At 41.7% G+C, this 12,500-nt stretch overlaps 2 protein-coding genes across 3 annotated transcripts in view; both read left to right on the top strand.

The window, feature by feature from the left end:
• Positions 1–12,500, top strand: part of LOC123773731 (endoribonuclease Dicer) — a 143,958-nt gene that overhangs the window by 4,685 nt on the left and 126,773 nt on the right. The window lies entirely within an intron of this gene.
• LOC123775212 (zinc finger protein 678) lies at positions 2,134–3,306 on the top strand. The gene has a single exon (XM_069322355.1). It carries the CDS (start codon positions 2,134–2,136, stop codon positions 3,304–3,306), a length of 1,173 nt encoding a protein of 390 aa, XP_069178456.1.

Below are 12,500 nucleotides of genomic sequence, written 5' to 3' on the forward strand. Positions count from 1 at the left end.
TAGCTCTTGTTCTTCAGTTCTGGGAGCCACTTAGAGACATGTCTTTGCACCTTTTTCAGTTTGTTGATGTGCTTATTAAGATATTGGCACCACACAACTGCTGCATATTCCTGCTTTGGTCTCACAAAAATTGTGACCAATTTCTTTAATATTTTGCTTCCATGTATTTAAAAGCAATTCTGTAGTTAGAAAGTGTAGCATAGGGCCCTCACACAATGTTCTTTGTGTGTGATCCTCAGGTGATAGTTTTCTATCTAGAACTACCCCAAGATCTCTTGTTTTATCAGAAATCTTTAAAGATTTCTCACATAATTTATAGGTTGTATGGGGGGTCTATGTTCTCCAATTCCACATTTCATAACATGGCATTTATTTACATTAAATTCCATTTGCCATGTGGTGCTCCGTATACTTATTTTGTCCAGGTCTTCTTGAAGGGCATGACAATCATCTAAGTCACTTATCTTCCCTATTATCTTAGCATCATTAGCAAACATGTTCATATAATTCTGTATTCCATCTGGTAGATCGTTTATGTAGACAATGAACATTACCGGTGCATGAACTGAACCCTGTCGTACTCCACTTGTGACATTTCTCCAATCTGATACATTTCCTCTGATTACTGCCCTCATTTTTTTATCAGTTAGAAATTATTTTCATCCAAGTTAGAAGCTTACCTGTCACCCCTCCAATATGTGTGTGTGTGTGCTCTCTTGAGTATAATCTTTCAAAGATATTTGTATATATTGTATATCTTTTGAACTTCTAACCATTATGTAAGAAATGGATTATTAGTGTGGATCAGAGTTTCTATAGTGTTGTCACTGGATTCATATGTGTAATTTTTTGGCAAGGTGACTTATATTAGTATTTGAGCCGTTTGGAGACAGTCATTTTCTGGTGCCCGTGTGGACTTTAACTCTGGAAAGGAAATTCAGGACTTAGTCAAACTTCATGGTTTGTGGACTTAACTTTTTGAGAGGCAATTCTTGACTGCCAGATTTCTGAGGCATAGTGAACTCTAACTTTTGAAGACGAATAATTGACTTTGCCATTTGTCCATCAGTGTAGGCTCTAACGTAAATTGATTAGTTTTTGGACTTTGCCATTGTCAGTCTTGGGGAAGTTTTATCGACTTTGCTATTTGTTAGTCCAGTTGGGATTTAGTTTTTCTGAAGGAAAAGCGATACTTCATTGACTTGTGTTATTATTGTTCATGCCAAGACATTATTCCCCCACTCTGGTTATGTAACATCACTACCCACCATGTTCACAACTAAACAGCCAGTCTTGAGCTGTCTAGTGCATCACTGTTATTACGTGATCTGTACTTAGTGACATCTAGTTGCTTGACTTGTGCCTTGACCTAATTGATTGTTACTTAGTTGTGGATATGTATGTAGATAATGGTGTATATAAAGCTGTGTCATGCAGCTAGGTTTGCCCTAGTAAACTGGTGAATTTTATTTAGACTTTCATTCATCTCTAGACATTTTTTATTTATTCACTTGAAGGGCAGAAAGTTCAATGATTTATGAGGGAAAGTTTGAGATTAAAATTTATGAGCCTTGCTGTGGATCATGACACGACAGTGTGATTGCGGAACCACTGCTTCTTGCGCCTCTTTTGAGGGGGGTCAAGTTTTGGCCTCTGGTCCTCGGTAGGCTCACAATGACTCGCAAAGGCCTGGCATGAATTGAAATGGGTGGAGCTTACCAAGCAGCAAGCATCAGGGGTTTACCAAGGACCCAGCAGAAAGAAGTATTTCAGTACAGTGATTTTTTTTCTATAAATTCAACATTTTTGGGGTAGTGAAAGTGGGGAAGGAATCTAGTGGGAAGATTTGGACTGATATTTTGAGGGATCAGTTTAGGGAGGTCAGAATGTGAGAGGGTGCTCTCTAATATTTTGATGCTTGTTCTTTTTAAATAATTTTGCTTAGAATAATTATGTAAGAATATTTTTTTCCAGGCTTCCTTATGATGTGAGGTCTTGTAAAAGACTTCAAGACAATAAATGGAATATAAGTAGTACCAGAAAAAATTGATTACAGAACTCATAAAGATTTAGGACATATCAAAGAAGTGAAGAATATCAATTGCTTCAATGGAACATGATATTCACCAAGGGATGATATCTAGAGATGAATATATTTTGCCACAAGGCATGCTGCATGATGCATTAGGTCGTGGTGCCATGGAACGTGAGGCAGTCGTGGGAACAAATAATCTGATGGCTGTTTCTAATGAAGCTCAAAAGAGACCCTCTGTATTTCCTATGGAGGCAAGGGATGCCAAAAAATCAAGATCCAAAACACTTCAGTTCATATGCAGCATACCAGAATGTGCAGAAAAGTTTAATTGCCAGGAGAATCTGGAAACGCACAGGAAATTACACTTGGGCGTGAAACCATTTACATGTGATGTTTGTGGTAAAGTTTGCCAGACAGAGAGTAAGCTTAAGAATCACCAAGCTTCCCATGCTAATGATGGCATTAAACCAAAATGTGACATTTGTGAACGGAGCTTCTCAAGTCGTAGTGCACTAAACAAACATAAAAAAATGCTTCATAAACATAAACCCCATGTTTGTCCACATTGCCACTCAGGGTTTGAAAAGCGCAGATATATGGTCGTCCATGCTAAAAGAGCCCACAATGCAGATCTACCGCTGGAAATGAAGGAGTCCGAGTCTCCAGTGTCAGCTGAAAATTTTGAAATGAACAACTTGGATTCAAATCCCAATTTAAGTGACTGTAAACATTTTTATAAAGAAAATTATTCTTTACCTATAAATGAAGACCCACTGACACATTCAACTGCCCCTAACAATTCCCTTGATCCCTTAGTGGAACATGCTCAGCCTACCCAGTCAGATTTATCTCTTGTACAAAAGAAAACTAATGTTCCTGGTGCTTTCTCTGTATGTGCTCCAATTTCTTGCGAGTTTTGCACATCAACTTTTCCCTCAATAGCTTATTTGGAGCAGCACATGGAAGTTCATTTAGGTGAGAAAACATATGCCTGTCATAATTGTGGGATTAGTGTCTCCAGTCTACTTGACTTAAGTAGTCATTTGAAGCTACACACTACAGGAGTTGAGAGTTCAAACTTTATCCCACCAAATTACAGCAATGGAAACTTCAATCAGTTTGTTCCTCTACCTGCGCAGCATGGGAACACCAGAAGTTCACAGATGTTTGATAAATATATTTGTATAGAATGTAATGAGCAGTTCTTAAACCTTGGCAGCCTCAAACGCCACCAAGCTAAAGGCCACAGTAATGCTGTGATGAATGCCTGATGTAACATTAGTCTTAGTTCATTCAAAATGCAGACAAATTCGATCCATCTATGACTTTTAATTGCATGATCAGTTGTATTTATATTCATAATTTGCAAGACAAAAATACAATTAGTGTATATATACTGTATAACATTTTACAGTAATATAATCCATCTATAGCAATAGTTACTTTGTTTATAAATACAGGTAAATAACATGGTACAGAAGAAAAATAGTTTCTAAGCTGATAAAGAGAGTGACAAGGATTATTTTGCTCTTGGATGTTCGTACACAGAGCTAGTAGGAGCTAGTTCTCCACTTTATAAAATTGTGCATATTGCATTAATAAAATTGTGCATATTGCATTAAGTTCCTATTTGTATACATTATTACTGTATAATTATATTATATATTTGTTGAATGTTATGCATGTTGAAGGATTACATGTGAGTGTAATTGTCTAATTGTAGTTCAGCTCAAGTTATGATGACCCGACTTTCTCAAACATTTCATCAGATTACATTTTAAATTCTACTGTGTTTTTATAGCATTCTTTACTTTTTTCATCTGAATTTACCTGAGAGCCACAATCTCTCTAGTGTCTTCAAAAGGGACAGGAAGCTGATGGTTTGTCAAAGGTTGTCCAATTGTTCCTGAGGATTTTTTCTATCAGAGTTTTAAACTGAAGTACAATAAAGTCTTGGCATTTATAACTTCAATTGGTAGGTGGTTTCATGTATTTATAACCCTGTTGGTGTAAAAGCATCTGTTTTCTGTCCTACATTGTGGCTTGTTGAGCTTGAAGCTGTTGCCCCATGTCTTGTAATCTGTTCCACAACTGTTCCCGAAGAAGTATTTCCTCATGTTTTACTTGGAGAGTTCTTAATGGTGGCTCTTTGATGCTTGCCACCTGGCAAGCTCCATCCAATTCAATCCATGCCAGACCTTTTCGAATCATATATAAGCCTAACAGGGACAAAAGTCAAAACCTGGCTCCTCTTTGAGGCACAAGGAGAAGGGAAATGTAGATCACCCCTAATCAAGAAAAGGGTACCAGAAAGGTGGATGAATCAAAACAGATGACAGCAAGGTTGACAAAGCATAGAAAATGGGACATTGAAGCCATGTGACTCATGAACCACATGGTGGTGAAGCAATTCTCACATTAGTAGCACCTGTGCACCTCAAGGGACTGCATACCTTCCTTCTCGATCTACAAACTTTGAATCCTTAGTCATATTACTTGGCGCTTACTTTAATCACATTTGCGGTAATGCTTCTCTTTCTGTCCCAGTTTTTTCAGATAAGTGCAGTCCATCCTGGAATCTGTGTTTGTTCTATGGGGCCATTTGCTTGTGTATTTGTTGAGTTTTAGCATTTGTTTTGCAATGCATGTACAGTGTGTGTGTGTGTGTGTGTGTGTGTGTGTGTGTGTGTACTCACCTATTTGTGCTTGCAGGATTGAGCATTGGCTCTTGGATCCCGCCTTTCCAGCCATCGGTTGTTTACAGCAATGACTCCTGTCCCATTTCCCTATCATACCTAATTTTAAAATTATGAATAGAGTTTGCTTCCACAACCTGTTCCCCAAGTGCATTCCATTTTTCCACTACTCTCACGCTAAAAGAAAACTTCCTAACATCTCTGTGACTCATCTAAGTATTCGGTTTCCACCCATGTCCCCTCGTTCTGTTATTATTACGTGTGAACATTTCATCTTTTTCCACTTTGTCAATTCCCCTGAGTATTTTATATGTTCCTATCATATCTCCTCTCTCCTGTGTTCATGGACGTGTCATTTCTCAGCTGGGGCTTTATGACCAGTGCTCACCAGGCCAGCCAGGGGCGGTGGGGTCCGTCCTTCCGTCGGCACCACAGCACGGTGCTGGAGTTTGCGGAGGTGTGGTTTTCTCTCCGGAGGGTTCAGGTCGCCGCTGATCGACAGTCAGGCTCCATGTGGACTGCCCCCGGTGGTTCATTGTTTGAACCGAGGGGTTTCGATGCGGTTCTTGGCTCTTTGGTGATGGTCACTTCGGGTGACTCGTCTGCCGAGTTCTCAGGGTTTGGCTCTCCTGGCAGTTCACGTTCGGGGGGTGTCCAATGTTTTGGCCGACGGCCTGTCTCGGTTCGTTCCCCCCTCCACGGAATGGCCGGTCGACGCCGACTCGTTCAGTTGGCTCTACCAGACGTTCGGGCGCCTGGAGGTGGACCTCTTCACGTCGACGTGGTCGCGGCGCCTTCTGATATATGTGGCATCCTTCCCCGACTGCGAGGCCTTCCTGGTCGATGCCTTTCGGCAGGACTTGTCGAGGTGAGGGTTCCTGTACCTATTTTCCCCCCCAGTTCCGCTGTTGCTCCAGGTTTCAGATGCTGCTTGCACGGTGTCCGAACCCGGAGGTTTTTCCGCGGCTCTGCCTCTTTCAGCAGATCAGACCAGTGCGTCACGTGGCTGGTTCAATCTTCTCCTCGAGTCTATGCGTATGATGTTTTTGACCTGGGTCTATCATGATCTCTGTGGTGATCAGATGACTTCGTTGTTGGTGTCCCACCTGCAGGCTTCGCCTCGGCGGCAGTACTGTATGAGGTCTCTTGGCGGTCCTTCCGTTTTTCTTTCGCTTCGTAGGTATACTTCGCTGTCGGTTAAGGTTATCTTCTCTTTTCTTTCTTGGGTGTTCCAGGACTGTCGTCTTATGCTGAATACTGTTGCCTCCTATCATGCTGTGCTGGCGAAGCCACTACAGCATGCTTTCGGTATTGATGTTACTTCTGCACTGTTTCACAAACTGTCTCGTGTGTTGTTTCACCTCCGGACTGCTCATGGGCCGCTTGAGCCGTCCTGGTCGCTTGACAGGGTGCTCTCTTATCTCTCTTCTCCTCGGTTTGTAAAGGCCCCTTTGATTCAGGAATGTTTCTCTAAGGCTCTTTTTTTTCTTGTTGGCATTGGCCTCTGGGGGTTGGGTCGGGGAGCTTCATGCTCTCCTCCGGTGCAGGGGTTTCTGCTCGTTTGGTCCTGGTAGTAGGTTTGTTCATTTTCAGCCATCTCCTTCATTTCTGGCAAAAAAATGAGACTGCTGCTTTCCAGAGGGGTCCTTGGGTTGTTGATGCTTGCTTCATTAGGCTGAGGGTGCATCATGTTTTGAGTCCGGTTGCGGCTCTTCGCTGGTTTTAGCGCGCCACGTCCTCTGTGACTGGGGACCCGCTTTGGGTTGATCCCATTTCCTTTCTTCCCTGTTCCAGGGTTCGGGTCTCCCAGGTCGTCCTCAGGATTATTCATTCTAGATAGCCTGCAGTCTATCCCCGTGCCCTTGACATTCGTAAGTTTGCTGCCTTTGCTGCTGTTTTTGGTAATATGTCTTGGGTTGACATTCGGGCGCGGGTTTTTTTGAGATTGAACAGGGTCCTGGCTGCACGTTACTTGGTGAACGTTCCTGGGCCTAGTCAGGCCTGTGTTGCTTTGGGTCAGCAGTTGCAGCCAGTTGTCTCGACTTTGCATTGAGAAGTGAGCAGCGACCACCTCCCGGGTAAGTCCCTCTGATTTTCATCTTTTGGTAGGTAGCTCCGGGAAGCTGAAGGGGGGCTCCCCCATAAAACCAGTGTTGAATGTAATGAAACGCTATTTTCTGGGCGAGACCCGTAGGCTCCCCGGCAACCCTCCCTCCCCCAGGTCGGCATTTTTTCTTGTTTTTGGTATCCAACCTCAGAACTGGGGTGTGGATTGCCAGCGTGGGGGGTCTGGGGCTCCCCCTTCCCCCTCCCAGGGAGGGGGGAACAGTGCAGACAATGGCGCGGCGATGTGTGATGTCATGCTCGTTTGCTCGTTTTTGTTTGGAGAGTTCTGTCCACTAGTTCGGCTTTTTGTAGCAATTTTCACCAGAATAGGGGTTTGTTTTGGGGCACCTATCTTTCTGGGTGACTGACCTGGTCGATGGCAGACAGAATGCTTCCAACCACACAGGGGTTTTTATAGGCCATTTCTCCTCGCTCCTCTCTGAGGGGGCCAGGTTCTGGCTCGTGGTCCCTGGTAGGCCTACAGAACTCCATACACATGACTGATGCCAAAGTCTGACATTAGCAATATCAGCCTGGATAGCTCTGGGAAGCTTCCGGGTCTCACCCAGAAAATGGCATTTCATTACATTAAATGTTGGTTTTTTGTTCATCCCCAGTTCAGGGACGTGAGGTTTCGTGGTGGGGCATCAGACTTACTATATTAAGGATTTCCTGTTTGGCTTGAATGTGTCTTTCTGGACATTCATGAGGTTGGCACATGTAGTTGTTTGTCACCTTTGGGTGTAAAGGGTTTGCATCTTAGCCTACCTCGACAACTGACTGGTTTGGGTTCAGGCAAGTCCATGTGACTATAAGCCAGAAATCTGTTTTTTTTTTCCAATCCCAGTTGCTTTTGTCACAAATTTGAATGTGGATAGACCTGGTCTAGGATTTTCAGTCAACTTCCCATCTCCTTTCTACCTGCATCTCTGCTCTATTGAGATGGTTGTCTCTGGCTGATGACAGAGTCCCCCAGGTCACCTATCGTTTTCTCGAGTGGATGTGCGGGAGTCTGAACTTTGTGTGGTTTATTCTATGGGCAGGTTTTGGGTCTTGGCATTGTGCCATTTTCTTTATTTTATCTCTTCGTTATGTCTGGGACTGTTGTCATCATCTTCATTGTCATCAGATGTCTCTGATGGCTTCTGGCTTGCCAGTTTCTTTGGGCTTTTTGGGGTTCTATTCCATGGTGCCTCCCTTCCCCTACACTTGATCTTTTCATGGATGCCTTGGCTGTTGGTTGGGGATTTGACCCTGGCTGCTCAGGCTCATTGCATGGGTCAGTTGATATCGGCATACAGCATGGTGCATGAATTTATGATGCTCAGTGGTTGCTTTGTCTCCTGGCAGACTCCATGGTCAGGCCCCACTCTGGCTGTTCCCAGGTGGTTCATTGTCTAAATTGGCATTTTTCAACCAATGTGCATTGGCACACTAGTGCTGCAAAGGATCCACAGGTGTGCTACAAGAGTTTGAAGGAAGGTAAAAAATAACAGGAATAATAAGAAGTATTAACACTAATTTTAAAAATCAATCTTTTTAAAATCCATGATCATCATTATTTAAAACAAACAACACTACAGGTATTATTAAAATTTTAGCTATTAAACTTTTAAATGGGTATTAATCTTAATCCCCATTTTTATATACATAAAGTCTTTCCTTAAAAAAATTGTGGTGTCTGAACAATTTCAGCACCTTGCTCAGTGTGCTACAAGTTGAAAAAAGTTGAAAATCTCTGGTCTAAATCATGGAAGGTCAATTTAGTCTCTTCCCTTGTGGACTGGATGCTCCAAGTAGCTTGTCTGTTTAATTTTCTGGCTTTGGTTCTTCATGCAGTTTACATTGGGGCGTGTCCAACATTCTAGCAGATATTCTTTCTTTTTCGCCCCATCGCCATGTGTCCTTTTGTTGGCTATGTGAGATGTTCATCTACTCTGTGGGGGGCCCCCCCCCCTCCTTTGCTTGGGTGTGGAATTGACAGCTTCCAGTTTATATTGGTCCTGTTTCCTAATCGTAAGGCACTCGCTGTGAAGGCTTCTCGGCTGGACTGGGGTAAATGGGTATTTCTTTCTCTTCCCTCTGGTTCAGCTGTTACTCCAAATTCTCTCCAGACTGGAGACATTTTCTGGCAAGGTTCTCCTGTTGACTTCATTTTGGCCATTGCAGCCATGGTTTTCATCCCTGTGTACCCGTTGTCCAAACCCACATCATTTTCTGAGGCTCTCTCTCTTTATTTTCCAGCAGATAGACTAAGAGTTGTTTCTTGATGGTTCTTGGCTCTCTGCTGAACTACACATTTGTAGTTCTTGACTTGTGAACTGATCTTTATATGATTCACAGGTGGCTGATATTTTGGCACCTCTTTATCTATCTCTCTCTATATCTATCTATCTAGGCTTGTGTGGCTTTAGGAATGTTAACTCGTCGCTAATTCTCACTTCCTGGGGTATTACTTCTTCAGCTCTCTTCTGCCCCTGGTGAATTTCCCTTTGTGTTTCTCTTTGTTGACATAGCTCTAAGGAGCCACCTAAGGATCCCTCTCCTTGGAACCAGTGTTTGAATTTGTACCCACTGGTTCAATTTGCTGCTGACTTTAATGTTTATCTATTTTTTTCTGCTCCTATCATTACTCTATCGATTATTTGTTATATCTATGTGGATACTTTAAAATTTTGTCATGTTTATATATATATATTTATCTTGTCTCTTGTTCGTCAGTAAACGGCTCCATGTATTGACTTGAAATATAAAAGCTTTTAGTCCGATTCCAAAAATATGGCAGTTATTGAAATTGAGAAAAGTAGCCACATACTGTACTGTATCTTTTTATTAGATTCCCTGTAATATCTTGAGGAAGCCCTATTGCATGTACAGTACTTGAATCTGACAGCACATATTCGTTAATCATAAAACTTGGGTTCCTCTTATTATTGAGCTACAATGGCCAACATGTTTTTAAATATTATGATTTTAAGTGTATAATTTTTATCTTTTAAGAATACTGTATTTATATTATTGTTTTAATTGTAAGGTTTGCCTGGCTGAGAATTCCTTCATTGTTTACAACGATAAAAATATATCTAGTTGTACATTTTTTATATATAAATTTCTCGTACTTTTCTCTTACAGTAGTCTCGGTAGCTTGAGTTCCTCCGGTCATTCATCTGAATTCTGGTTCTCATTTTAATGCACACTTTTCTGGGTGGCCTCTTCAGTAGCTTTCCATAGATTATGCTTTTGTGAAGTCAAACCTTGTTAAGTGCACAAACAATTGCTGCAAAAAAATTAAGTATTCGGAGGTAATGAGACAAACGATCTTTACATATTTGTGATGTGCCTGACCACTAACAGGTGGCAGCCTAGGTCACCTGAGACTCACATCAGAATACATATGCATTCACAAGCTGTCCAAACCAACCCTTTCCACCCCATATAGATGAAGGGAAGATGTCAGGAATGGAAAGTTACTGGCTCTTTAGTATCTTCTAAAGGTATGTTATAATATCCACTTGGCAGATAATGCCAGCATGTCTTAAAAATTGAGTAAAGTAGAAAACAGACAAATGTGGCCAAGGCTTACACAGGGTATAAGAAAGTAGAATACTAGGGCCCAGGGCAGAGGGGCAACAGCAGCAGCATTCTAAATGCAAAAATGCAACACAAATGTTGCAGGGCCAAGGGACACCCCAGGCAGAGTTGAAAGCCAACACTCAGAAGAACCACCCAAAATAAGGCATGTATTTAGTGCTTGGCTGAACATCAGCCAAGCAGTAAGGAAATGCAGAGCGAGTGCAGACCGCTACTTGGCTGAAACCAAAAATACCAGAGAAATGGCAGAAAACCAAGAGGCAGAAGATCTTGATTAAAGGACTGGAAATCTATGCACATACCCTCAAATCAAATGCCTGAGGCCCCAGCTGAAAAGAACAAGATACAGCTCCATTAACCAGGGCCATTCAAATAAACCTGGCACCCAGCCTTGTCCACCAGAAATTTTGTTGAGAAGCCATACATTTGTATTCTCTGTTTCCTGCATTCTGTCTAATTCTTTTCTTCATCCCAGTACATTTTGCAATAGTGATTCTTCTTTTGCAAGCCTTTCAAACTCTCCTGTGCTTTTCTTCTTTCTTGGCATGTAATGTCTGCATATCTTGTCCCAACCACATTAGCATACTGCCTGCTTCATCACCTTGCTGCTACTATGTTCCAAGGTTAACCCTGCTGACTCAATGGCAGATTAATATCTTATAATTACTCCTAATGTGATTTTTGCTTTATATTTTTACTTAAATTTTTCATTGCTTTAGTACTGTTTTGCTTTTGGTTACAATTAGCATACATACATGCTCTCTTTACGTTTTTAGATAATGACTCTGAAGAGCTCTGACTATATAACCACTGGGCAGTCGCCTATATGTAATTACCGAAGTGTAGTTACAAAATGAGAACTACACTTGCAATGTCCCATCTCCCCTGTAATCTGTCATGTGATTATAGGGAAGACAAGGACACCATGAACATAGCTCTCTTCCAATAACTACACTTTGGGGTGTGTATATGCTCATTAGTTTTACATAAGTTGTTTGCAGAAATTTTGTATATTTATCTTACAGCATTCCAGAAGCATTATATTTTATTCATCTATAAAGAAATATATTTTATTATAATTTTGCTCTGTTAGCTCATGTAGCTATAACAAATGTGTTAAGTTTTTGTAAATAAACTGGTTTTATTTTACAGATAAATTGTCTTCCCTTGCAAATTAAATATTTAGCCGAGTATGGCAGTGTATGGACAACCGTATATTTTTAGATTGCATGGGACCTCAATCAAATGAAATGCTGTATCTCAGAGACTCATCATTGTGAAAAATTTTGGTAAAACCAGCATCGAATGTAATGAAACCCCTATTTCTGCTAAGGCCTCGATGGGTCCCTGAAGCTGTCTCGCTAAGATGGCTTCCCTGTACTGTCACATCAGATATAAGAGTCCTGTATAACCTATCAGGTACTGGAGCCAAAATTTGGCCCCCTAGCAAGAGCACAGGGAACAGGGAATTGATATGATCACTCTCATCGAGAAAATATCCAGAAAGTATGCGAAGCAATGCAAACAACTGCAAGCTGAGGAAACACCAGCCACTTCAACCTCTAAGCCTTGAAAACAAAATGGGCAACTCTGGGATAAATAAATTAGCATGATGCAGCACACAAACAGGCAAATGAACCTGAAATGGTAGCCGCCTGTGGAATCTCTCTACTACAAAAGCAGAGAAACAAAAACCAAGAGATACTGTATAGGCATAAACAAAATTAGCAAACTTGTGAATCTCCAATTTTGCAGGCCACAAGATAGTGGTAATATCCACTCAACAGACAGCTGAAGGACAGTAGAATTGACAATTGGTTTGTAGTAAAACCGACAGATGGACAACTCTCAAACTTTCACGCAGTGAATGCAGGCTCGATGGGTAATCATTGAGCCATGTCACAGACCACAGTGAAGTTGCCAGGGCCTGAAGGAGTGTAACCAAGCCTACAGGATAAACTCGGGTATGAAGTACATTAGCCGCATGCAGTATGAACAAATATGCAAACCCTGGTACACCCCAAAAAAGAAATCCACAACACCCAAACAACAGGGCCCCCCCCCACATTAAA

This window comes from Procambarus clarkii, chromosome 10 (genome assembly GCF_040958095.1).
Source record: "Procambarus clarkii isolate CNS0578487 chromosome 10, FALCON_Pclarkii_2.0, whole genome shotgun sequence".
NCBI lineage: Eukaryota > Metazoa > Arthropoda > Malacostraca > Decapoda > Cambaridae > Procambarus > Procambarus clarkii.

Excerpts from the sequence above, each read along its gene's own strand:
- LOC123775212 (XM_069322355.1), top strand. The coding sequence starts at position 2,134 with ATGATATCTAGAGATGAATATATTTTGCCACAAGGCATGCTGCATGAT.